The 27,662-nt window shown below is 45.5% G+C and overlaps 1 protein-coding gene across 1 annotated transcript; it reads right to left on the reverse strand.

Moving 5' to 3' along the window:
- Window positions 1–780: 780 nt before the first annotated feature.
- Window positions 781–26,097, reverse strand: LOC106596928 (zinc fingers and homeoboxes protein 2). Its single transcript, XM_082975946.1, has 3 exons — window positions 25,783–26,097; window positions 2,179–4,816; window positions 781–1,719 (listed from the first exon to the last, which is right to left on the reverse strand). Exon 2 carries the CDS (start codon window positions 4,670–4,672, stop codon window positions 2,189–2,191), a length of 2,484 nt encoding a protein of 827 aa, XP_082832072.1. The 5' UTR covers window positions 4,673–4,816; window positions 25,783–26,097; the 3' UTR covers window positions 781–1,719; window positions 2,179–2,188.
- Between the last annotated feature and the right edge of the window lie 1,565 nt (window positions 26,098–27,662).

Raw genomic sequence — 27,662 nt, forward strand, 5'->3', positions numbered from 1 at the left:
TCAAGTTTCCCGTGTATATCAAGAATGATCCACCCAAAGGACGTCCAGCCAACTTGACTGTGGGAAGCTTTGTAGTCAACGTGGATCAGCATCCCTGTGGAACGCTTTCAACACCTTGTAGTCCATGCTCTGAAGAATTGAGGCTGTTCTGAGGGCAAAAGGGGGGTGCGACTCAATATTTGGTGTACCCAGAGTGTGCATTTCCCTTAGATTAAGCGGGCATGTCAATCAACTAAATCAGCATAATACCAAAATCATTCTGTTTTTGTTGTTGCATGGGCCAGTCCTCAATCCAGCACATCTGTGGAAGGTGGCAGAGCTACAGCTATGTTTATCAGACCAGGAGACATCCTTAAAATTGGTTCTCACACAAATATCTGTAGTGTCCGAAAGGCTTGGGCTACAAACTAATACGACCAGTCTATGGAAAGATGACTCAAACACAATGGTGTTCTCCATTTTGCTCTACGACCTCCACAAGTGTCACGGTATCAGGCTGAAAAATGAATTGAAAAGGGTATTTCCAAGAAAGGTTCCACGGTCAAATTCAACCCCCCCGAGCTTTCTTACATCTCCCAGAAATAGGCCAGACACTTTAAAACATACTTCCTTTTGATTAGTATTTTATAACACATACAGCTGTCCTAAAATAACTAAATGATCCTCGGCATGACCACCTAGAAAAACTATTCCATATGTTAGCTTAGTAGAAACCAGCCCTGGGACCTTAGGGTTAAGTATCTGAGTAGTGACCACTGCACAAGGGACCAAGAGACATCCTTCAGTTGGTTGTGTTTTATTGAGTTACAGCAGACGGATTTCAAAAAAAAAAATCAAGCAAAGAGATTCTTGGTAGCAGTACAGTATTCCAGATACATGTATGAACATGATTCACTAATAGGAGGCATGAAACTCAAGGAGCGAGCCATTGAAATTGAGCCTAACACCTAGGATATCTATGGATATCTAGAAAGCCAACACGAGAAAAGACCAGTTACGGACGCTGCAATTCAAAATGAGACTGAACTACAAAAAACATGTACAGTGCATTTTCTTGTTTTATTCATGTCCATTCTGTGGCTGACTGTCGTCTCAGCAGCGGTAGCATTCAGCATGAGAGAGGGGGGACAACTGTTATTGTAATGTAAGTATGGGATTCTTAGCCTGGGTAGGAGACCTGTTTGTGCCATCATTCCACTCCTTGTCATATGCCAAACATCTGGTACCCAGGCTAGGTGATTCTATGGTCTGCTAGAGAACCACTATAAACCCTTTAGTCCAATGGATGAACTCACTGGTTATCAGATCAGAAGTGTTACTTGTCTATCCACTTGAAATAAGTGCCATCTATGACCAGCTGTCAGTCACTAAACGTTTTGTTAAAAAAAACCCTGATGAATTGGCTTATAATTACCGTCATAAAAACCCAAACATTCCTCTTTTAGGGGTTATTGACTCATGTTAGAAATGTAAAAACCAGCAACCCCGAAAATGTTTACAAAGCTTTTGCAATACAGAAAAATATTTACAAGGGCCCTTTTTTATTAAGTGTAATAATAATAATGCATCAAGTCCAGCTTTGGCACTCAATGGTCTGGCCAGTCAGTGTTTGGAGTGGACTCTACTGTCCACTGTGCTGATGTCACAGGCCAGGTAGGAAATCATTGGTTCCAGATTCAACAATCTTGAGAATCTTCTGCTTGAGAAACTCAGTATCCTCTGAAACAAAGTAAAATGTCAAAACACAGACTTGTTATACAAATGGCTGACTACACCCGTTGTTGTTAACTTCACATTTAGTTAAGCTATCATTCTGCAGTTAACAGACCCATACAGCAGGCTATCAGAGGTGCTTTTCTGTTCACCAGGGGGAAAAATCCCCAGTCATAACCACATGTGTATAATCTCAATAGCCTCTTCCTGCCAAGATGTTTTTCTGAAGGCTAAATTACAGGCTTCCCGGGTGGTTCAAAGCCACAGCTGCTAGATTGTTGCTAGCCATCTCTCTGTTAAAGGGAAAGCCATCACACTACTACATAACCAATTCCCCTGCATCTGGGACATCTTTTTTTGACTGAGTTACTTACAGGCATCAAGACGAGATCATTAACACTGAAATGCGTCATTATCAAAGGAATTATACATTTGCAGTACAGTAGCTTATCATAGACTACTCACCATGCTCTTTTCATCCAGTCACCCGACCAGGTTGGTCTCCCATCAGCACCTCTGCTTCTGATCCGATCTTCTGGTTCTCCAAAGCACCTTTAGTCTCGTCCCCTACAGCCATGGTCACCTTCACCCACCTGCTTCTGTCCACGTTGGCCTGTCCATGTTGGTCCCTGCCCCTGCTGATGTCTGTCATACTCTGGCCCAGTTTACTGGTAAACCACTGGACTATGTCCTGGTTGATGAGTTTCGACTGCAATGGAAGCTTTTCTGCGTCTTCTGCTGAAAGCAGTGTCGTCTTGGCTTCTGTGAAGTGCTGCTGGAGAATGCTGCTTGGGGGTCGTTCTGTAATCCCTGACGAGCTCTGACCATTCTGTTCTGCTTTGCCGTTGACTTTCTGGAACTGTTCCATCCAGTCCAAGGTTCCATTCTTCAGGGCGGATCGGTTTTCCTTGAACCAGCGGACAATCTCTGTACGAGACAAACCAGTCTGTCCCTCCAGCTGGCTGTACTCCTCTGGCGACGGCCACTGGGTCTGGGTGAACACCTCTTTGAGAAGCCCTAGGGATTTCCTATCGATTGGCTCAGGACTGGTGGAAGTGGTGACAATGGGAAGAGGTGAGCACCGGACTTTGCTGTCCTGTTCGTAAACACTATTTAGTATCCCTCGTTGCTCCTCAAGGCTCTTAGGACCCATGGAGTTTGCCAGGGCTTGCTCCAAGTTGTCCCGCAACGCTCTGCGCTCTGAGAACCAGCAGTCGATCTCAGTCTTGGAGAGCCTTGTGTCCACAACGAGGTTGTCAACGTCAATTTCAGTGGGGGAGCTGGTCCTCTGAAAACTCTCCTCTAGCATCTTGAGCTGCTCAGAGGATTTGCCTTTGAGCCTCTCCAGGAGAGGAAACTGGGTGGGGACAGCCTTTTTGGGCTGACTGTCTTTCGATGCCTGGGGCTCAATCTTGATCACCTGTGGCGCCACCTTGTGATTGAGGAGTCGTTGCTCGCTGAACCACTTCTTGATTTCTCCTCTAGAGAGGCCGGTGGACTCAATGAGACGGTACACTTCCTCCTCTTCAGGGAACTGGCACTGGGTGTAACTAGCTTTCAGTACAGCAATCTGGTCCGGGGTTTTATCGGAGTCTGAAGTGAAGCTGGGTTTAGGCGAAGCCACCAGTCTAGGTGCCTGAATCGTCTGGATTATGGAGGGACGTTTGATCTCTGAAGCGGCCACTACTGGAGCTGCCAAGGGTCGCTTTACTGACTGCACGACCTGGTTTGCCATGGTTAGTGTGATGGGAGAACAACTGACAGCTGAGCCGTTTGCAACGGGCGTCAACACATAACTGGTCTGTCCCAGGAGGTTGAAGGGGACGGATTGAACTAGGGACTGTTGTCCTTTGGTGGACTGAGCCATCTGGGCACCGCTCAGCACGGTGAAGGTGGTCTGTGGGACTGACTGGATGGTACCGTTGAACATCTTCTTCCGAGCTTCTTCCACCTCTTCAGGGGACCAGCTGATGCCTTGCTTCAGCCTCTGGAGGGTGAACCACACCTTGATCTGTTCCTCGGGGTGCTTCGAGGCAGCGGTAAGCCAGGACAGCTCCGCTTGGGTCGGGTACGGGAACTTGGTGAAGGATGTGATGAGTGTCAGGTTACTGTCCAGTGAAGGGTTGTACTTAGAGGTGTTCAAAGGGACAGCGATTTTTGGTACTAAGTTGTAGTTAGGCGGGCGCTGAAGAGAAGGCATGATATGAGAGATGCTATCTTTTAGGGTCGCTTCTGGGATGATCACGGTCCCGTTCACATTCACGGCGGCGATCTGCTTTCTGGGGAGCTCGGGGTTGAGTCTGTCCGGTTGACTTTCTGTGAATAACCGTTTGTTGTCCGTTTTTGGCTTACTAATCTTCACTGTGGTGGATTTGCTCAGGGGGAAAGTGGCAAAGTCTTCTCCAGTCAGAATGCCGTTGGTTGAATCACAGACGACAGCGTTGCTTGCTCCTTCTATCGACTGCTCTAGGATGGTCTGATTGTTCAGTTTGATTCTCTTGAACTTAAAGTTGCTCTCCCCTGGATGACACCTCTCATTGTGCTCTGTCAAGGTGTCAAACTTCTTTGTGTTGAAGTTGCACACAGCACACAGGTAGAGCGGGTTGAGAATGACATTGGGGTGATTGGAGTCCACGTGTTCCTTGAACTCATTCAGGTTCTGCGTAGAGAACGGACAGTACTTGCATTCATAGCCTCCCTGCTGCTTCCTCTGAGGCCTTGAATCCACAGCATTAGGTTTCTCAGGAGCCGGCGACTCCTGACGTGAACCACTAGGCTCTGTCCCAGAGCTCCAGTCCTCCCCAGGAAGCATCTCTGTGGATCCATTCACCACTGTGCTTTTGTCATTCGCCGATACCTCCACCTCCATCTCACCTGGATCCTCTTGCCCCATCATGTCATCACCTCTAAAAACAGCATCAGCTCTACAAGGGGTCGTGGTCTTCCTTCGGCTGGCCATGGCGTGCGTAGGTCACCTGGGACTGTTAGACGGACGTTGTAGGGGATGTTTGTCTTGTGAAGAATATGCACTTGTTGTTCCAGCTGACTGTTAATGTCAGCTCCAATGAGGGAATTCATGAGACTTCATCCCAGATCACCCAATCTGGGGGGGGGAGAGAGAGGAGAAATTAAACAAACAAGGACATTCCTACAATAACCTGAAAACAGACAATATTAAAATCCCATACCGCCGGTTCAATAGTCATCATTTTTCTTCCTCTTTTCTACTTAACATAAATGGCCATGGTAATAAGGCCTAACTCTGCAATGAAAATGTCCCTAAACTATTGTACATATTCAGAGTTATTGTTCTCCATCCCTCTGTCACAGGGCCTAGCTTGTCCCTTCTGTGACAAAACAAGCCTTTCAAACTCAATGACGGTAATCCTGGAAACCCAAAATTGCTTCCGATCCCGTCTCCCTAGTAGCAGATTACATATGTCATCTCTCTGTTGACGCTGCAATATGTAACTGTCTCCCTAGTAGCAGATTACATATGTCATCTCTCTGTTGACGCTGCAATATGTAACTGTCTCCGTAGTAGCAGATGACATATGTCATCTCTCTGTTGACGCTGCAATATGTAACTGTCTCCCTAGTAGCAGATGACATATGTAATCTCTCTGTTGAAGCTGCAATATGTAACTGTCTCCCTAGTAGCAGATTACATATGTCATCTCTCTGTTGACGCTGCAATATGTAACCGTCTCCCTAGTAGCAGATTACATATGTCATCTCTCTGTTGAAGCTGCAATATGTAACTGTCTCCCTAGTAACAGATTACATATGTCATCTCTCTGTTGACGCTGCAATATGTAACTGTCTCCCTAGTAGCAGATTACATATGTCATCTCTCTGTTGAAGCTGCAATATGCAACTGTCTCCCTAGTAACAGATTACATATGTCATCTCTCTGTTGAAGCTGCAATATGTAACTGTCTCCCTAGTAACAGATTACATATGTCATCTCTCTGTTGAAGCTGCAATATGTAACTGTCTCCCTAGTAACAGATTACATATGTCATCTCTCTGTTGAAGCTGCAATATGTAACTGTCTCCCTAGTTACAGATTACATATGTCATCTCTGTTGAAGCTGCAATATGTAACTGTCTCCCTAGTAGCAGATTACATATGTCATCTCTCTGTTGAAGCTGCAATATGTAACCGTCTCCCTAGTTACAGATTACATATGTCATCGCTCTGTTGACGCTGCAATATGTAACCGTCTCCCTAGTAACAGATTGCAACTTCAACAGAGAGATGGCATATGTAATGTTACTTTTATGGGCAACCCAACCAAATTCACACAGAAATATGTGTTATAGATCTGTCACTCATTGAAAGCAAGTCTAAGAAGCTGTAGATCTGTTCTGTGTGCACTGTTGTTTTTTTAGCATCTTTTACGGTTTTGTACACTAGTATCAAACAGCTGAAAATACTCTTTTTAGTTATGGAAAAATATATTTCACAGCCGTTTACATGGTACAATGATTCTCTACACTATACTTGCTTGTTTTGTCACAAACTGAAATTAAGCGAACTATTTGAATTTTAGCAACCAGGAAATAGCAGAGTGATTTTTCCACAAAGTGCATGTTTAAAGGCCTAAAGCCAGTAATACATACACCCAAAGCCAAGACAGCTCCATGTTGGTGCAACACATAATGTAGCTAAATCTGACAACGCACCAACACAGAATCAGCTCCAAGGTAACAGATGTGAAAAAACTTCAGAGAAGCCTTAAGGATGCAATATAATACAGTACATGGATTTAATTTCCCTGAGCATTTCTTTTTTTTATGAAGCGATAGAGGAGCTAATTCAAGAGAGCGTGAAAGAAGTAATTGATATTCTAGTTGCCTCATGCATTACCAAATCACATTTCCATGCAACAAAACTGGAAGGGAGAAAGTGTTTTTCTATAACAGACTTTTGGTTCTGCAATAGAACACTTTTATAAGGGCCGATGTGTTCTGACTTCCAGCAGTGACTGAACTGATAGAATCCGCTGGACAGGACAGCAGGTAAATGATGGTAAGAGGACTTTAATAGAAGAGTAGGCTTTGTGTGATGAATGGTGAATGTAGCTTTTGGCTCCAAAATGAAGAAACAAATCTGTTTTCACAGTGGACTGCCTGACCTCGGATCATTTATCAGTTCACTAAATCAGGAGAAAGCTATCAAATATCACATTTCAGTAACTGCCTCTCTTCAAACTCTTCAAAGATTGCTTTCTTCACAATGGTGACTAAGACCCAGTGGAGTGGTGCTTGGGATGAGAACCAACATGTTTCATTTCAGGAACAACTGTTACAGCCCACTGTTTAGAACACAGAACATCCATGTTCCATGCTGTTGGTCTGGTGGTCAGGGCTCCGGTAAGAGATGGTCCAGGTAGAACATGTTCCATGCTGTTGGTCTGGTGGTCAGGGCTCCGGTAAGAGATGGTCCAGGTAGAACATGTTCCATGCTGTTGGTCTGGTGGTCAGGGCTCCGGTAAGAGATGGTCTAGGTAGAACATGTTCCATGCTGTTGGTCTGGTGGTCAGGGCTCTGGTAAGAGATGGTCTAGGTAGAACATGTTCCATGCTGTTGGTCTGGTGGTCAGGGCTCTGGTAAGAGATGGTCTAGGTAGAACATGTTCCATGCTGTTGGTCTGGTGGTCAGGGCTCCGGTAAGAGATGGTCTAGGTAGAACATGTTCCATGCTGTTGGTCTGGTGGTCAGGGCTCCGGTAAGAGATGGTCTAGGTAGAACATGTTCCATGCTGTTGGTCTGGTGGTCAGGGCTCTGGTAAGAGATGGTCTAGGTAGAACATGTTCCATGCTGTTGGTCTGGTGGTCAGGGCTCTGGTAAGAGATGGTCTAGGTAGAACATCCATGACTAGCTACATCAGCACTGGGAAATGTCAAATACAAATGACTGCCGTCATCAACTCAGTCACTCATTGGATCGTAACTTGGGGTATTCCCATAACCAGCAGAAGAGGTGCATCATTAAAATTCAGGACAGACTCATTTCCATAAGGTAGTTATGACAACCACAGTCCGGACATTGACTTGCCCTCGTTGCATTGCTGTTGATGCTGCTTCTGCAGTGTATTAAAAACACACCTCACAGGTATTCATTCATCTGGGAGGAGACATGGAGCCAGGAAGGCTGCAGTGTATTAAAAACACACCTCACAGGTATTCATTCATCTGGGAGGAGACATGGAGCCAGGAAGGCTGCAGTGTATTAAAAACACACCTCACAGGTATTCATTCATCTGGGAGGAGACATGGAGCCAGGAAGGCTGCAGTGTATTAAAAACACACCTCACAGGTATTCATTCATCTGGGAGGAGACATGGAGCCAGGAAGGCTACAGTGTATTAAAAACACACCTCACAGGTATTCATTCATCTGGGAGGAGACATGGAGCCAGGAAGGCTGCAGTGTATTAAAAACACACCTCACAGGTATTCATTCATCTGGGAGGAGACATGGAGCCAGGAAGGCTGCAGTGTATTAAAAACACACCTCACAGGTATTCATTCATCTGGGAGGAGACATGGAGCCAGGAAGGCTGCAGTGTGGAGTCAGGCGGACTGAGGGGCCGTTGCTAAGAGCCAGTCCGTCTGTCTGCCAGACCTGGGTCGTGTTCAGTCGGCTCCAAATGGAAGAAAAAGGACTGAAAAGAGAGGGACTACGTCGACTTGTCCATTGAGAAACACTAATGGTCCGTTTCAAAACATTTTCTGTTGCGTGTCCTAATGAGTCCTGCTAGCAGACTGACGCTCTCCTCTCCATTCAGGACTGTGCTGCGGCGTGCCAGGCTGGGCGTCTTATCCCTGTGCTGCTGCGGCGTGCCAGGCTGGGCGTCTTATCCCTGTGCTGCTGCGGCGTGCCAGGCTGGGCGTCTTATCCCTGTGCTGCTGCGGCGTGCCAGGCTGGGCGTCTTATCCCTGTGCTGCTGCGGCGTGCCAGGCTGGGCGTCTTATCCCTGTGCTGCTGTGGCGTGTCAGGCTGGGTGGAGAGGAGCGCCCCGCCATACTGGAGCCAAATTAAACTTGCATGAGGTCCCAGCCGACGCTTTGTGTCTCATATCATGTCCTCAGCTCACTGTCTCTGAGAGCGCGAGTCTGACTCTGCTATGGAGACCTAGTCTGTCCACTCATATGCTCCCAGCCCGACTGACACATACTAACCCAGGCCAGCAGATACCAAAGTAACTCCCCCAATGGACACTGCTGTGGTGACTCGCTGCGGTATTCAAGGGGCTTTCATTATTTGCTTCCAACAGGAGAACATACATTAACAGGCTCATCCACATCATGAATCATTCCTGATGATTAGGCTGCCACAGACGTCAACATCAGTTACAGAACATGAAACATCCATAGGACGACGGATCACTCCGTCATCAGATCACTAAGGTCATTCCATCTGACACAATAACAACCAAGCTGAAGAGTTACTGACTTCCCCTCTGCTGTGTGTCAACCTGCTGTGTGTGTGTCTGTCAACCTGCTGTGTGCGTGTGTGTCTCTCAACCTGCTGTGTGCGTGTGTGTGTCTGTCAACCTGCTGTGTGCGTGTGCGTCTGTCAATCTGCTGTGTGCGTGTGCGTCTCTCAACCTGCTGTGTGCGTGTGCGTCTCTCAAACTGCTGTGTGCGTGTGCGTCTCTCAAACTGCTGTGTGCGTGTGTGTCAACCTGCTGTGTGCGTGTGTGTCAACCTGCTGTGTGCGTGTGTGTCAACCTGCTGTGTGTGTGTGTGTGTCAACCTGCTGTGTGTGTGTGTGTGTGTCAACCTGCTGTGTGTGTGTCTGTGTCAACCTGCTGTGTGTGTGTGTGTGTGTGTGTGTGTCAACCTGCTGTGTGTGTGTGTGTGTGTGTGTCTCTCAACCTGCTGTGTGTGTCTCTCAACCTGCTGTGTGTGTCTCTCAACCTGCTGTGTGTGTGTGTGTCTCTCAACCTGCTGTGTGTGTGTGTGTGTGTCTCTCAAACTGCTGTGTGTGTGTGTGTGTGTCTCTCAAACTGCTGTGTGTGTGTGTGTCTCTCAAACTGCTGTGTGTGTGTGTGTCTCTCAAACTGCTGTGTGTGTGTGTGTCTCTCAAACTGCTGTGTGTGTGTGTGTGTGTCTCTCAAACTGCTGTGTGTGTGTGTGTGTGTGTGTCTCTCAACCTGCTGTGTGTCTCTCAACCTGCTGTGTGTGTCTCTCAACCTGCTGTGTGTGTGTGTCTCTCAACCTGCTGTGTGTGTGTGTGTCTCTCAACCTGCTGTGTGTGTGCGTGTGCGTCTCTCAACCTGCTGTGTGTGTGCGTGTGCGTCTCTCAACCTGCTGTGTGCGTCTCTCAACCTGCTGTGTGCGTCTCTCAACCTGCTGTGTGCGTCTCTCAACCTGCTGTGTGCGTCTCTCAACCTGCTGTGTGCGTCTCTCAAACTGCTGTGTGCGTGTGCGTCTCTCAAACTGCTGTGTGCGTGTGTGTCAACCTGCTGTGTGCGTGTGTGTGTGTGTGTGTGTCAACCTGCTGTGTGTGTGTGTGTGTCAACCTGCTGTGTGTGTGTGTGTGTCAACCTGCTGTGTGTGTGTGTGTGTCAACCTGCTGTGTGTGTGTGTGTGTCAACCTGCTGTGTGTGTGTGTGTGTCAACCTGCTGTGTGTGTGTGTGTGTCAACCTGCTGTGTGTGTGTGTGTGTCAACCTGCTGTGTGTGTGTGTGTGTCAACCTGCTGTGTGTGTGTGTGTGTGTGTCTCTCAACCTGCTGTGTGTGTGTGTGTGTGTCTCTCAACCTGCTGTGTGTGTGTGTGTGTGTCTCTCAACCTGCTGTGTGTGTGTGTGTGTCTCTCAACCTGCTGTGTGTGTGTGTGTGTGTCTCTCAACCTGCTGTGTGTGTGTGTGTGTGTCTCTCAACCTGCTGTGTGTGTGTGTGTGTGTCTCTCAAACTGCTGTGTGTGTGTGTGTGTGTCTCTCAAACTGCTGTGTGTGTGTGTGTGTGTGTGTCTCTCAACCTGCTGTGTGTCTCTCAACCTGCTGTGTGTGTCTCTCAACCTGCTGTGTGTGTGTGTCTCTCAACCTGCTGTGTGTGTGTGTCTCTCAACCTGCTGTGTGTGTGCGTGTGCGTCTCTCAACCTGCTGTGTGCGTCTCTCAACCTGCTGTGTGCGTCTCTCAACCTGCTGTGTGCGTCTCTCAACCTGCTGTGTGCGTCTCTCAAACTGCTGTGTGCGTGTGCGTCTCTCAAACTGCTGTGTGCGTGTGCGTCTCTCAAACTGCTGTGTGCGTGTGTGTCAACCTGCTGTGTGTGTGTGTGTGTGTCAACCTGCTGTGTGTGTGTGTGTGTCAACCTGCTGTGTGTGTGTGTGTGTCAACCTGCTGTGTGTGTGTGTGTGTGTCAACCTGCTGTGTGTGTGTGTGTGTCAACCTGCTGTGTGTGTGTGTGTGTCAACCTGCTGTGTGTGTGTGTGTGTCAACCTGCTGTGTGTGTGTGTGTGTCAACCTGCTGTGTGTGTGTGTGTGTGTGTCAACCTGCTGTGTGTGTGTGTGTGTGTCAACCTGCTGTGTGTGTGTGTGTGTGTCAACCTGCTGTGTGTGTGTGTGTGTGTCAACCTGCTGTGTGTGTGTGTGTGTGTCAACCTGCTGTGTGTGTGTGTGTGTCAACCTGCTGTGTGTGTGTGTGTCTCTCAACCTGCTGTGTGTGTGTGTGTGTGTGTCTCTCAACCTGCTGTGTGTGTGTGTGTGTGTGTCTCTCAACCTGCTGTGTGTGTGTGTGTGTCTCTCAACCTGCTGTGTGTGTGTGTGTCTCTCAACCTGCTGTGTGTGTGTGTGTGTGTCTCTCAACCTGCTGTGTGTGTGTGTGTGTCTCTCAAACTGCTGTGTGTGTGTGTGTGTGTCTCTCAAACTGCTGTGTGTGTGTGTGTGTGTCTCTCAAACTGCTGTGTGTGTGTGTGTGTGTCTCTCAACCTGCTGTGTGTCTCTCAACCTGCTGTGTGTCTCTCAACCTGCTGTGTGTGTGTGTCTCTCAACCTGCTGTGTGTGTGCGTGTGCGTCTCTCAACCTGCTGTGTGCGTCTCTCAACCTGCTGTGTGCGTCTCTCAACCTGCTGTGTGCGTCTCTCAACCTGCTGTGTGCGTCTCTCAACCTGCTGTGTGCGTCTCTCAACCTGCTGTGTGCGTCTCTCAAACTGCTGTGTGCGTGTGCGTCTCTCAAACTGCTGTGTGCGTGTGCGTCTCTCAAACTGCTGTGTGCGTGTGCGTCTCTCAACCTGCTGTGTGCGTCTCTCAACCTGCTGTGTGCGTCTCTCAACCTGCTGTGTGCGTCTCTCAACCTGCTGTGTGCGTCTCTCAACCTGCTGTGTGCGTCTCTCAACCTGCTGTGTGCGTCTCTCAAACTGCTGTGTGCGTCTCTCAACCTGCTGTGTGTGTGCGTGTGCGTCTCTCAACCTGCTGTGTGTGTGCGTGTGCGTCTCTCAACCTGCTGTGTGTGTGCGTGTGCGTCTCTCAACCTGCTGTGTGTGTGCGTGTGCGTCTCTCAACCTGCTGTGTGTGTGCGTGTGCGTCTCTCAACCTGCTGTGTGTGTGCGTGTGCGTCTCTCAACCTGCTGTGTGCGTCTCTCAAACTGCTGTGTGCGTCTCTCAACTGCTGTGTGCGTCTCTCAACCTGCTGTGTGTGTGCGTGTGCGTCTCTCAACCTGCTGTGTGTGTGCGTGTGCGTCTCTCAACCTGCTGTGTGTGTGCGTGTGCGTCTCTCAACCTGCTGTGTGTGTGCGTGTGCGTCTCTCAACCTGCTGTGTGTGTGCGTGTGTGTCTCTCAACCTGCTGTGTGTGTGCGTGTGTGTGTGTCTCTCAACCTGCTGTGTGTGTGCGTGTGTGTGTGTCTCTCAACCTGCTGTGTGTGTGCGTGTGTGTCTCTCAACCTGCTGTGTGTGTGCGTGTGTGTCTCTCAACCTGCTGTGTGTGTGCGTGTGTGTCTCTCAACCTGCTGTGTGTGTGCGTGTGTGTCTCTCAACCTGCTGTGTGTGTGCGTGTGTGTCTCTCAACCTGCTGTGTGTGTGTGTGTGTGTGTGTGTCTCTCAACCTGCTGTGTGTGTGTGTGTGTGTGTGTCTCTCAACCTGCTGTGTGTGTGTGTGTGTGTGTGTCTCTCAACCTGCTGTGTGTGTGTGTGTGTGTGTGTCTCTCAACCTGCTGTGTGTGTGTGTGTGTGTGTGTCTCTCAACCTGCTGTGTGTGTGTGTGTGTGTGTGTCTCTCAACCTGCTGTGTGTGTGTGTGTGTGTGTGTCTCTCAACCTGCTGTGTGTGTGTGTGTGTGTCTCTCAACCTGCTGTGTGTGTGTGTGTGTGTGTGTGTGTGTCTCTCAACCTGCTGTGTGTGTGTGTGTGTGTGTCTCTCAACCTGCTGTGTGTGTGTGTGTCTCTCAACCTGCTGTGTGTGTGTGTGTGTGTCTCTCAACCTGCTGTGTGTGTGTGTGTGTGTCTCTCAACCTGCTGTGTGTGTGTGTGTGTGTCTCTCAACCTGCTGTGTGTGTGTGTGTGTGTCTCTCAACCTGCTGTGTGTGTGTGTGTGTGTGTGTGTGTGTGTGTGTCTCTCAACCTGCTGTGTGTCTCTCAACCTGCTGTGTGTGTCTCTCAACCTGCTGTGTGTGTCTCTCAACCTGCTGTGTGTCTCTCAACCTGCTGTGTGTGTGTGTGTCTCTCAACCTGCTGTGTGTGTCTCTCAACCTGCTGTGTGTGTGTGTGTGTGTGTCTCTCAACCTGCTGTGTGTGTCTCTCAACCTGCTGTGTGTGTCTCTCAACCTGCTGTGTGTGTCTCTCAACCTGCTGTGTGTGTCTCAACACAGCTCAACCTGCTGTGTGTGTCTCTCAACCTGCTGTGTGTCCAGGAATTGCAACAGCTGGCCAATGAATCCCTACAAGTGTGAAGCTGCCGAGTCAGAGACTGTGTGTCAAAGGACCTTTCTATCCGGCCAATCAGAGACAACACTATGACTCATGAGCCCATCACACCATCACTACAGCCCTTCCATATCTACCATGACAACAAGACAGGTGGTAAATAACAACATACTGAAGAGCAGAATGGATCCACCTGCTGAGTGGCGAGAAACTTTCAGAGCAGCCTTCATCTGACGTGACAGAAACACATGTCATGGTGGGTGTGGGGAGGGGGACAAGGCACAGACTGCTGTTGCTAGGATAACAGAGTGGACAGGAAGAAGGTAGGCATTCCATCCAGACGGGCTCACTGTTCCATGTTCCATAGATCAGAGGTCTGCTGTATTCAGTGAGGTGAAGTGTTCAGAACTTTGGCAGCGACAGAAACGCAACAAATAGAAGTGACTTAATTCCCTATTCTTCTACCAGACAGAGAAGTATGTCTGATCTAGACAGTGCATTTCTATCTGAACTTTGTGTAATGTTGTGAAACTTTGCGGCTTTCTGAACAGACCCACAGCTCCAGTGTTCTAGAGGGTGATGATGATGGAGGGAGGGAGAGAGGTGTGTGGGAGGAGACAGTGCTCTGCTAATACTGCATCCCCCAGCAGGGGGCTGAATCTGGGAACGTCACAGAATTCATTTAAATCTCATCAAATTGGCCCTGAAAAAAAACACTGTAGCTCTGCATTGAAACCGGCAATCACTCTTTCCCTGCTTTTACTTACCATTTTATCTAGGTTATGAACACAGAATAATAATAACTGAATTGGTCCAAGGAATTTTGAGTAGTGCACTGGAAGCCTGGTGCAGATTCTCTGTATTAGAATGATATAAATAACAGTGTTTAAACCCCAATGTTTAAGCCTACCAGGCTACTACTGGACTGGAGCAAGTCTTTATCATATCCGGGGTGAGTCCAGTCAGTCCATCACATTGATTCTGATTTGGACAATTAAATAGTCCAAAGTTACTGGTTAGGGTCCCACCATGTCTTTAAATATAGCAGTCAAAGTCTGAAGTGGTCTAGCAGCCCGGTTACCATGGAAACAGGCTAACAGCAGGGGGGAGGGATTTATTCTCTCCACTTCACCAGAGACCAGAATGTTCCGCCTCACTACTTTTGGCCCAACCAACTTAGATAAGACATCAGCCCTTTTGATTCTACTGTATAAACATCAAGTTGGAGGGGGTCCACAATACATATGCTTGTATTGAACTGGTAGAATCCAGGTGGGGGTCAATTGAATCTATACTTTGCCCAAGCGGACCATTGCATAGACTGCATTGTACTGGTAAAGACCTAGTAGTACTACAAGACTGAGCCTGGTATTCACAGTGAATACAGACAGCATGAGGAGGTAAGTATTTGGTTTAGAAAAGGAATCCTAATATTACTACCAAGCTGAGGGAAGCATGAAGTCCTCCAGTCAAGAAATACTTTGACAGTTATCAAACCATGTCCATGCATTCACAATGCAGTCTAACCCTGAGAATGATCATGCTTTCTTGAACTCTGTCCTCTTGTACAAAACACATTTATATACTGAACAAAAATATAAAGAAACGCAACATATTTATATACTGAAGAAAAATATAAAGAAACGCAACATATTTATATACTGAACAAAAATATAAAGAAACGCAACATATTTATATACTGAACAAAAATATAAAGAAACGCAACATATTTATATACTGAACAAAAATATAAAGAAACGCAACATATTTATATACTGAACAAAAATATAAAGAAACGCAACATATTTATATACTGAACAAAAATATAAAGAAACGCAACATATTTATATACTGAACAAAAATATAAAGAAACGCAACATATTTATATACTGAACAAAAATATAAAGAAACGCAACATATTTATATACTGAACAAAAATATAAAGAAACGCAACATATTTATATACTGAACAAAAATATAAAGAAACGCAACATATTTATATACTGAACAAAAATATAAAGAAACGCAACATATTTATATACTGAACAAAAATATAAAGAAATGCAACATGCAACAATTTCAAAGACTTTACTGAGTTACAGTTCATAAGGAAATCAGTCAATTTAAATAAATTCATTAGGCCTTAATCTATGGATTTCACATGATTGGGAATACAGATATGCATCTGTTGGTCACAGATACCTTTAAAAACAAGGTAGGGGCATGGATCAGAAAACCAGTGAGTATCTGGTGTGACCACCATGTGCCTCATGCAGCACGACATGTCCTTTGCATAGTTCTTGAAATGTTTCGTATTGACTGACCTTCATGTCTTAAAGTACTGGACTGTCGTTTCTCTTTGCTTATTTGAGCTGTTCTGGCCATATTATGGACTTGGTCTTTTACCAAATAGGGCTATCTTTTGTATACCTCCCTACCTTGTCATAACACAACTGATTGGCTCAAATGCATTAAGGAAAGAAATCCCACAAATGAACTTTTATCAAGGCACACCTGTTAATTCCAGTGGAGAGAATGCCAAGAGTGAGCAAAGCTGTCATCAAGGAAAAGGCTGGCTACTTTGAATAATGTCAAATATATTTTGATTAACACTTTTTTGGTTATTACATGATTCCATATGTGTTATTTCATAGTTTTGATGGCTTCACTATTCTACAATGTAGAAAATAGTAGTATATATAAATATATATATATATATATAAATAATAGTGTGGATAAATATATATCTATCCACACCGAGGTTGGAATATTACTGTGGAATTGTGAAGTATGCTTATTAAGTCCCTTTTAGTGATTATGAAGTCCCTTTTAGTGTAAGAACTGGTTGAAAAGACTGCCTTAAATTTCTGCCTGTTTTGGTGGGATGGAGTTCTGTTAAATTAGTTAATAGACCAATAATAAAAGACAATTTCAGACCTCTGCCAATAACAGCTCCCCACTCAGGCCACACAGACAATCCTAGCAAAAATTTTGCTTGAGAAATTGCTCTTTGCTAAGAAGCTATTTCTGTTTAATTTAAAAACAATTACAGTACGGTACTTCATTGTTACCCAGAAATGATTTGATATAAAACAGTCTGCATTGGGCTTTTAAGGAAACTGGAGACTTGACATGAGGAGCTATGTGGACATGAGTGTGTCAGTCCTGGCAGGGTGGTGTCTGGTGAAACCATCTGTAACAGTCAGTCCTGGCAGGGTGGTGTCTGGTGAAACCATCTGTAACAGTCAGTCCTGGCAGGGTGGTGTCTGGGGAAACCATCTGTAACAGTCAGTCCTGGCAGGGTGGTGTCTGGTGAAACCATCTGTAACAGTCAGTCCTGGCAGGGTGGTGTCTGGTGAAACCATCTGTAACAGTCAGTCCTGGCAGGGTGGTGTCTGGTGAAACCATCTGTAACAGTCAGTCCTGGCAGGGTGGTGTCTGGTGAAACCATCTGTAACAGTCAGTCCTGGCAGGGTGGTGTCTGGTGAAACCATCTGTAACAGTCAGTCCTGGCAGGGTGGTGTCTGGTGAAACCATCTGTAACAGTCAGTCCTGGCAGGGTGGTGTCTGGTGAAACCATCTGTAACAGTCAGTCCTGGCAGGGTGGTGTCTGGTGAAACCATCTGTAACAGTCAGTCCTGGCAGGGTGGTGTCTGGTGAAACCATCTGTAACAGTCAGTCCTGGCAGGGTGGTGTCTGGTGAAACCATCTGTAACAGTCAGTCCTGGCAGGGTGGTGTCTGGTGAAACCATCTGTAACAGTCAGTCCTGGCAGGGTGGTGTCTGGGGAAACCATCTGTAACAGTCAGTCCTGGCAGGGTGGTGTCTGGGGAAACCATCTGTAACAGTCAGTCCTGGCAGGGTGGTGTCTGGGGAAACCATCTGTAACAGTCAGTCCTGGCAGGGTGGTGTCTGGGGAAACCATCCGTAACAGTCAGTCCTGGCAGGGTGGTGTCTGGTAAAACCATCTGTAGTCCTTCCAGACTCACATTAAGCATCTCCAATCCAAAATGAAATCTAGAATCGGCTTCCTATTTCACAAAACAAAGCCTTCACTCATGCTGCCAAATACACCCGCGTAAAACTGACTATCCTACCGATACTTGACTTCGGCGATGTCATTTACAAAATAGCCCCCAACACATAGTAGTGTTTCTCTAATGAACCATCTGGAGTACCTCCTCTAGCCTATATCAGCGACAGACAGTTGTTGGACCTACTGTAGTCAACCAAGCATGACTGGTGTTACTGGGTGTCCACATATGAGACAGCCTCTGCTACAGCAGGGGTGACCTGCTGGTCAGGCTGGAGACACGTGACTGGGTCAGAGCTGTGGGTTTCTGCAGTCAGAGAGAAGAGCCCCAGCTGAGCTCTTTCTTCTGTCCTCTCCCTTCCTCCAGCATTTCGCTGCACCTGCGACATCTGCAAATCTGTGTATGCAACCAATAAACTTTGATTCTGAGTCGTCCTCTCCTCTTATGCTCTCTCCTTGCCTTCACATACTCTTCTCCTTTCCTTCTCTCGTCTTCTCTCAACCGGTCCTGTTCTCTCCTCCCCTCCCCCCTCTCCTCCCTTTTAGTCAGAATTATCACCTTCTGTGAGAACTATAAAGTAAATTAAGATACAGTTAAACACTCTTACAACTTTGTCTTACGAGTGACTTATTAGCTTGATATAACTCTGAAGTGCTTACATACATAACAGTTTAGCCGGAGATATAACAGTATCGGATTAAACACATGAATAAAGTAAAAATACCTAATTAGCTGCTTATTACAGAAGGGAGGAAATCCAAAATGTCACACTTCTTGTTCCTGGCGTTCATCCTTAATTATTATATAGTTCCCATCCTAACATACATGCTTGGCAGCATGAGTGAAGGCTTTGTTTTGCGAAATAGGATGCCGATTCTAGATTTAATTTTGGATTGGAGATGCTTAATGTGAGTCTGGAAGGAGAATTTACAGTCTAACCAGACACCTAGGTATTTGTAGTTGTCCACATATTCTAAGTCAGAACCGTCCAGAGTAGTGATGCTAGTCGGACGGATAGTGATCGATTGAATAGCATGCATTTAGTTTGACTAGCATTTAAAAGCAGTTGGAAGTCACGGAAGGAGAGTTGTATGGCATTGAAGCTCGTCTGGAGGTTTGTTCACGCAGTGTCCAAAGAAGGGCCAGATGTATACAGAATGGTGTCGTCTGTGTAGAGGTGGATCAGAGAATCCGCAGCGGCAAGAGTGACATCATTGATATATACAGAGGAAAGAGTCGGCCCGAGAATTGAACCCTGTGGCATCCCCATAGAGACTGCCAGAGGTCCGGACAACAGGCCTTCCGATTTGACACACTGAACTCTGAGAAGTAGTTGGTGAACCAGGCGAGGCAATCATTTGAGAAACCAAGGCTATTAAGTCTGCCGATAAGAATGCGGTGATCGTCAGAGTCGAAAGCCTTGGCCAGGTTGATGAACACGGCTGCACAGTACTGTCTTTTACCGATGGCGGTTATGATATCGTTTAGGACCTTGAGCATGGCTGAGGTGCACCCATGACCAGCTCGGAAACCAGATTGCATAGTGAAAACGGTACGGTGGGATTAGAAATGGTCGGTGATCTGTTTGTTAACTTGGCTTTCAAAGATTTTAGAAAGGCAGGAAAGGATGGATATAGGTCTATAACAGTTTGGGTCTAGAGTGTCTTCCCTTTTGAAGAGGGGGATGACCGTGGCAGCTTTCCAATCTTTGGGGATCTCAGACGATACGAAAGAGAGGTTGAACAGACTAGTAATAGGGGTTGCAACAAAGCCAGGCGGAAAGCATAGCCAGCCGTAGAAAAATGCTCATTGAAATCACCAATAAATCTATGAGAATCGATAGTGACAATGTTTCCTAGCCTAGTGCAGTGGGCAGCTAGGAGGAGGTGCTCTTATTCTCCATGGACTTTAGTGTCCTAACACTTTTTGTAATTAGTGCGACAGGATACAAATTTCTGCTTGAAAAAGCTAGCCTTAGCTTTCCTAACTGACTGTGTATATTGGTTCCTGAATTCCCTGAAAAGTTGCATATTGCGGGGGCTATTCGATGCTAATGCAGTACGCGACAGGATGTTTTGTGCTGGTCAAGGGCAGTCAAGTCTGGGGTGAACCAAGGACTATATCCGTTCTTAGTTAAAAAAAAAGATTAACAGGGCATGCTTATTTAAGATGGTGAGGAAAGCACTTTTAAAGAGCAACCTAGTGTTTAACCTGTTAGGGCTAGGGGGCAGCATTGACACGGCTGGATAAAAAACATACCCGATTTAATCTGGTTACCACTCCTACTCAGTAACTAGAATATGCATATACTTATTACATATGGATAGAAAACACCCTAAATTTTCTAAAACTGTTTGAATGGTGTCTGTGAGTATAACAGAACTCAAATGGCAGGTCAAAACCTGAGAGATTCCTTTACAGGAAGTGGCCTGTCTGACCATTTCTGGAACTTCTTTGCCATCTCTATCATTTACTAAGGATCTCTGCTCTAACGTGACACTTCCCACGTCTTCCATAGGCTCTCAGAGCCCGGGAAAAAAGAGAATGTCGTCATTCCAGCCCCAGGCTGAAACACATTATCGCCTTTCTCAAGTGGCCCATCAAGAGACACTAGCTTATGCGCGTGACCCCGACCGCCCCCGCCTTTGGGATTTTTTCCTCTGTTTGCCGAAAAGGAGATTCCCTGTCGGAATATTATCGCTTTTCTACGAGAAAAATGACGTAAAAATTGATTTTAAACAGCGGTTGACATGCTTCGACGTACGGCAATGGAATACTTTGAATTTTATTGTCAGGAATTGCGCCAAGCGCGCGACACTTCTTTACTATTTCGGATAGTGTCTGGAACGCACGAACAAAACGCCGCTATTCGGATATAACGATGGATTATTTTGGACCAAACCAACATTTGTTATTGAAGTAGACGTCCTGGGTGTGCATTCTGACGAAGACAACAAAAGGTAATGACATTTTTATAATAGTAAATATGATTATGGTGAGTGCTAAACTTGCCGGGTGTCTAAATAGCGAGCCCGTGATGCCTGGGCTATGTACTTAGAATATTGCAAAATGTGCTTTCACCAAAAAGCTATTTTAAAATCGGACATATCGAGTGCATAGAGGAGGTCTGTATCTATAATTCTTAAAATAATTGTTATGCTTTTTGTGAACGTTTATCGTGAGTAATTTAGTAAAATGTTATCGAATTCCCCGTAAGTTTGCGGGGGGTATGCTAGTTCTGAACGTCACATGCTAATGTAAAAAGCTGGTTTTTGATATAAATATGAACTTGATTGAACAAAACATGCATGTATTGTATAACATAATGTCCTAGGGTTGTCATCTGATGAAGATCATCAAAGGTGAGTGCTGCATTTAGCTGTCTTCTGGGTTTTGGTGACATTATATGCTGGCTTGAAAAATGGGTGTCTGATTATTTCTGGCTTGGTACTCTGCTGACATAATCTAATGTTTTGCTTTCGTTGTAAAGCCTTTTTGAAATCGGACAGTGTGGTTAGATTAACGAGAGTCTTATCTTTAAATGGCTGTAAAATAGTCATATGTTTGAGAAATTGAAGTAATAGGATTTTGAAGATTTTGAAAATCGCGCCACAGGCTGGCAGTGGCTGTTACGTAGGTGGGACGAATTCGTCCCGCCGGTCCCATAGAGGTTAAGGGAACGTTTGACAGTAATGAGGGGTGGTCGTTTGACCGCGGACCCATTACGGATGCAGGCAATGAGGCAGTGATCGCTGAGATCCTGGTTGAAGACAGCAGAGATTTATTTAGAGGGCAAGTTGGTCAGGATGATATCTATGAGGGTGCCCATGGTTACGGATTTAGGGTTGTACCTGGTAGGTTCTTTGATAATTTGTGTGAGATTGAGGGCATCTAGCTTAGATTGTAGGACGGCCGGGGTGTTAAGCATATCCCAGTTTAGGTCACGTAACAGTACGAACTCCCTCTCCTATCATCTCTTTTTCTCTCCTTCCTATCCCTGTACTCTAACATGAAAGCCTGCCCATTACACACATGAATACATCAATTTACTGTTGTTGAGTAGAAAACAGATGGGAGACGTTACCTAGGAAACCCATGCGGTCTGTGTGAGAGTTGTGTGGCTTTCGGACTCTATTTACATCACTGCTTCTCCTCTGTGAAGCCCTTTCTTTCCAACAGTTTGGCTTCTTTTAGTTCCAGATAAAACAATCCCTATGTAACTCAAACACTGGCACTTGTCTTTTCCTACTGGCACTGACTTGGCTGATAAACACTGAGGACAAATGTACTATGGACTGAAACGTGCTCGCCTCACCTAGCTGTCTATCTGAAGCTGAACTGACTTGCCTAGCTAAATAAAAGGTTCAATAAAATAATAGCTTAGACACATTGGTCAAACTTTTACATGCCGACAGTACTTAGCACCTCTGAACGGTGTCGGCACTCAATCTCTTTTTGTGTTCACACAGCAAAAACCTTTAAGTCGTCAGCTACTTTGCCTTTTTAAAATACTCCAAACCAGAAGGTGGCAGTAGTGTTTGGCAATGCATGTCCATGTGCTAATTTCTGCTGAATGTGTTGCACTTTCTCCTGTTGTGCTATTTACAAACAAACACGTGATTGTCTCAACTGTTCTGGGGAACTACGGTGAGCTTCATAATGTGACAGATGAAATGATCAACGTGATCAGCTTCCTCTCTTAATATATTGCACAAGTTGACTGCAGGTATTTACTTTAAAAAGTAGCTACAAATATAAACATTTATTGAAAAACATCAAAATAAATAGTTTCAGCGGTATTGAAAAACCATCCCGAGGCCACTGCCAAATACCTCGGTATACGGTATACTACCCAGGCCTTGTGTGCATTGCATCCGTGCACTTAGCTAGCTACCATCCCATAGCCTACATTGCATACAGTGTGAAGTGTGACTGGCTCATGACATTTAACTGTTGATGTATGGAGAAAATGCCCACTTTTCCTTTTTGTTTTCACTCCTGTTGGCTCCCCCATGTGGGGGTTCGTGCTCTCTGATTGGCTCAAAGCCAAGTTGTTGGCCACCGACGAGCATTGCGATTCTACAGGTAGAAACGTCAGGTTCTTCTTTACCGGGTCGGCACGCTGCAGGTACCGCTTTTGTTCCAGCAAGAGAAGAAACGTCTATCGGCAGTGGCATTCTCAGTGTGTTTCACGTCGCTTTGAATAAGAGCGTCTGCTGAATGACAAAAAATGTTTTTTTAAATGTCCATATTTGTTGAGTAGTGGTTTCAGAGGACTTTGGATAGGAAAGAGCTGAGAGTTGGTTCAGACTATAAGTAGGTTATTGTTCTGGAAAAGAAACAGCCCCTGTCTTATCATACCCTGTGAATTCTGATCCTCTCCTTCTTACTACTCTGATTGGACAATGGTGATTTGTCATTGTAATCCACATGAAGGAAATTGAGTCGGTAACATTATTATGCAACATTATGTAACCTGCTGCATGCAGTCTTTGACTCATTACCAAAGTGAAAAATAAAAGAATACAGTTAACGACTAACAGGCCATGAAAAAAAACTGCTCGTCTGAGTGGTCGGCTGTGAATGTCCTCACCTGCTATTAACTGACGCCGATTGCTTAGGTTCTGTTCTGCTCACGCCAGTGTTGCCCGATCAGAACACGATGTTGAGGCCCATACTAAACACTTAGTAACCATCACACGGCACACACAGACAATTCCGTTCAACTTCTTGACGTTGTTGTGTGGTTATGTTCGATGGACGCACAACACCTCAAGATAGAAACAGCATGTGAGAGTACGTCACTACACAACATGCATCTTCTCTTCTTAAGACGGCATGTAAACACCACGCGCTAACTTGAGGTGACTGGGCGGAGCACTAGTGTGTCCAAGCTCCCTGATTGGTTGGAATGAGTGGGGGATTGAAGAGTGATTGACAGGGCTGCAGGACAATCAGGTTGAAAGGGCCAGCCTTTAAAAAAAAATGTACACACAAAGACATAAAAAGAGGGTAATCATGTGGTGATCATCATATGATTCATGACGAGCACATGCACGGCATTAGTCTGGACTCTTCCTCAACCTGCTCAATGAGGAGAATAACTACATTTTTGGGGCCCGACTGCCTAATAAATATATTTGAGTCATTTAGCATACACTATTATCCAGAGCGACTTACAGTAGAGAGTGCATACATTTTCAAACAAGAGTAGCTCCTGAACCCTCTCACTGAGAAGATGAACTACATTTTTGGGGCCCGACTGCCTAATAATAAGCACAAGGCTAACGAGGCTGTCTCTATGCTGTCATGAAGTCATCATGACTGTGGCCGCTCCACACAGACAGACTACAGGGCTTTTACAGGAAGACATGCCCACAGCAGGTATGACATCACCAGGGCCATCTTAGTCCCCTTGCTAACGACACATCTAGAAGCAGAGAGGAGGAGGCAGGAACAACATCTCTCCGAGTCTGACAGAGGATATTGCTGAGGTGAGCACCACATGAGTCAGAAAGAACAGGCGGCCATCTTTAAACAAGCCATTCGCTGCCTGGACCATGAAAAGACCAAGGACACTGAATGGGGATGAGGAGGGAGGGAGACCAAATGGATGTAGGCCTACATTTGTCTTCAGCAACCGAAGCCTAAGTAATGACGCCATCAGCAGTCAGTGTGTACATATGACTTGAGAATGACTGCCATGCCTTGATCTGAATGAATACATTCCACCAGTCAGAAATGAACTGATGTTGTCACCGTAGAGACGCTGCACAACTGTGACATGACTGGATTAGTCAGGTCACTAATGTTGATGATATCCCCCCCCCCTGACTAAATGTGATGATAGGATCACACAGGGTTTGTACATATCCTGAATATGCCTAGTAACCAGTGGAGGCTGCTGAGGGGAGAACGGCTCATCATTTTCCAGAACGGTATTTGATACCATTCCACTGATTCCGCTCCAGTCATTACCACGAGCCCATCCTCCCCAATTAATGTGCCACCAACCTCCTGTGTTAGTAACCTAGTTGATGAGGTCTACAACTGTTGTTTTGAAATCCTGTGTGAACATAAAAACATGCACTGTACCTTTAACAGTGGTGTAAGTGGACACATGCAGTAGGCTAAAAGTCAAATCAGGTCATCCTGTTGAGTGCTGCATCTTTTCAGGCTTTTGGACACCATAATCATACAAATCTGTAACCCCTCCACTAAATACCACAATAAAAGACCTACTTCAGACGTTTCTTGACTTGGCTACATTATGAGCATGTAGTGTAACATGAGGAAATAACATGATGATAACATGAGGCATGTCATTGGGCAACAGTACTGTAGTATGTAAAGATACTGCCTATTGTGTCAGGCTCATTTCATATGCATAGATCTATGCATAGATCTTTATCAAGAAACAAACTTCATACTGAGAACCAAGCCCGTCTTAAACCACCAATATGTGAAATGTATTCTACTTCGACCAGTAGTCTGGCTGTACTGCAACGAGGCGTTTTATTCCACTGTGACTGTTGCCACAGTGCAGTAGGGACGTGCAAGAAGGCGTCACCGCTGCCTGCAGCCTGCCTACATCATACGACGGACGGCATTGGTACCCGAAATCGAAGTAGGTTGCTGGTTAAACTCCAGAACTAGAATACAATGTAAAACGTTCCGGTCTTATGATTCCAATCGCCATTCCATAGCATACAACAGAAATAGGCAAGATAAAAAAAAATTTTTAAAAGCTCCCCAAATGTCCCCTTCCCTCGCCAACGACGTAACGCCATGTCGGCGTGGAGGCCATATTTTGCTGGTTATGTCGACATAGGGAAAAAGTACAAGTCCTCTCCCACAAATCTCGACTAACATTACCGCAGCATTGTAGCAAACACAACTTCCTAAAGCCCGAGGACTGTAGGCACATCGTTTCATTGCTTGAAACTGGATACATTGTTACTACTCGCAGGTCGTCAATCAGGTGTAGCCACACCGGGACAATCAAAGTTTAGTGGCTAGCCAAGTTAAAATGTGTAGTGGCGTCTGCGTACAGAAACAGTGGTGGTGGGAGGCTAGCTAGCTACACAGCTAGGCTACAGGTTTAACTTTGGGACTTGTTTTCGCCGATATGCAAACTGATAAATATTCTATTTGGCATATTCTTACCTGTCCACCACGTATGATGCGCTGTGATGCCGAGCACCGGTAAACGGGGTCCAAAACGGGTCTTTCAACACGATAACAACCGAATACGACGATTTATTCTACAGATTCGACCGAATCCGCCAGACAACAGCCGAAAAAAATCCGCGTTCGCAGGGGGATCTACGCCAAAAACCACATGATCAACTACGTCAGCGGACGTATTTGCATACGATAGCAGGGCCACTTCCATCCTGGAGTTGTTGTAATCGCTCCTAAAAGTTAGAACGGTGGTCAGTATCAAGCCTCGGATAGTGTCCGGGAAATGACAGCCCTTCAGTGGTTGCTGGAGCCTTGCTTTCGACTTTGAAAATGAATAAGCTGTTGTTGACATCCTGTGCTCTGCGCCAGATCAACGTTGTGTAGGTCATTGAATAGTAAGCAGTAAACTGAGAGTACTGGGCGGGTCAAAGCTTGTCTAGGGAGGGACACTACTTTACTGCTAGTCTTGCTGCATTACTGACAGCTGTGTCTCAGGTGAATGGTGTCTACAAGTGCTACTGCGATTTTAAATCTCTCTTTCTCTCTCTGTCTCTGTTTGGCGTCTCACCTAGTTTGACATTCTTCACTGAATAGCTTCCATCTAATTACCTAATGAGACATCGTGAAAGGCAGCAGTGATTTATTGCCCTCCCTCTCTCTCTCTCAATTCAATTTCAATTACATTTAAGGGCTTTATTGGCATGGGAAATATATGTTAACATTGCCAAAACAAGGGAAGTAGATAATAAACAATACAAATTAACAGTAAACATTACACTGATAGAAGTTCCAAAAGAATAAAGACATTTCAATTGTTCATTTTATGTATATGTACAGTGTTGTAACGATGTGCAAATAGTTAAAGTACAAAAGGGAACATAAATAAACATAAATATGGGTTGTATTTACAATGGTGTTTGTTCTTCTACACCTGTTTGTATTCGGCACATGTGACTAATACGATTTGATTCACTGATTGCCCTTTTCTTGTGGCAACAGGTCACAAATCTTGCTGCTGTGATGGCACACGGTGGTATTTCACCCAGTAGATATGGGAGTTTGTCAATATTGGGTTTAATTCTTTGTGGTTCTGTGTAATCTGAGGGAAATATGCGTTCCTAATATGGTCATACATTTGGCAGGAGGTTAGGAAGTGCAGCTCAGTTTCCACCTCATTTTGTGGGCAGTGTGCACATAACCTGTCTTCTCTTAAGAGCCAGGTCTGTCTACGGTGGCCTTTCTCAATAGCAAGACTATGCTCACTGAGTCTGCACATTATCAAAGCTTTCCTTAAGTTTGGGTCAGTCACAGTGTTCAGGTATTCTGCCACTGTGTACTTTCTGTTTAGGGCCAAATGGCATTCTAGTTTGCTTTGATTTTTTGTTAATTGTTTCCAATGTGTCAAGTAATTATCTTTTTATTTTCTCATGATTTGGTTGGGTCTAATTGTGTTGCTGTTCTGGGGCTCTGTGGGGTGTGTTTGTGAACAGAGACCCAGGACCAGCTTGCTTAGGGGACTCTTCTTCAGGTTCATCTCTCTGTAGATGATGGCTTTGTTATGGAAGGCTTGGGAATCACTTCCTTTTAGGTGGTTGTAGAATTTAACATCTCTTTTCTGGATTTTGATAATTAGCGGGTATCGGCCTAATTCTGCTCTGCTTGCATTATTTGGTGTTTTACGTTGAACACAGAGGATATTTTTGCAGAATTCACTCCCCCCTCTCTCTCTCTGAAGGCACATGTGGGGGTCATCATAATAATGATGTTTCATATGTCATTTGAATAGTTTTTAATCCTGTTTGTGAATAGAGAGAAATTATTAAATCTTGAGTATAGGAAATATAGGAATATGTATACTAATA

This window comes from Salmo salar, chromosome 05 (assembly GCF_965601325.2).
Source record: "Salmo salar chromosome 05, fSalSal1, whole genome shotgun sequence".
Lineage (NCBI taxonomy): Eukaryota > Metazoa > Chordata > Actinopteri > Salmoniformes > Salmonidae > Salmo > Salmo salar.

What these genes read in the sequence shown, in the direction of transcription:
- LOC106596928 (XM_082975946.1), bottom strand. Translation starts at nt 4,672, where the DNA reads ATGGCCAGCCGAAGGAAGACCACGACCCCTTGTAGAGCTGATGCTGTT.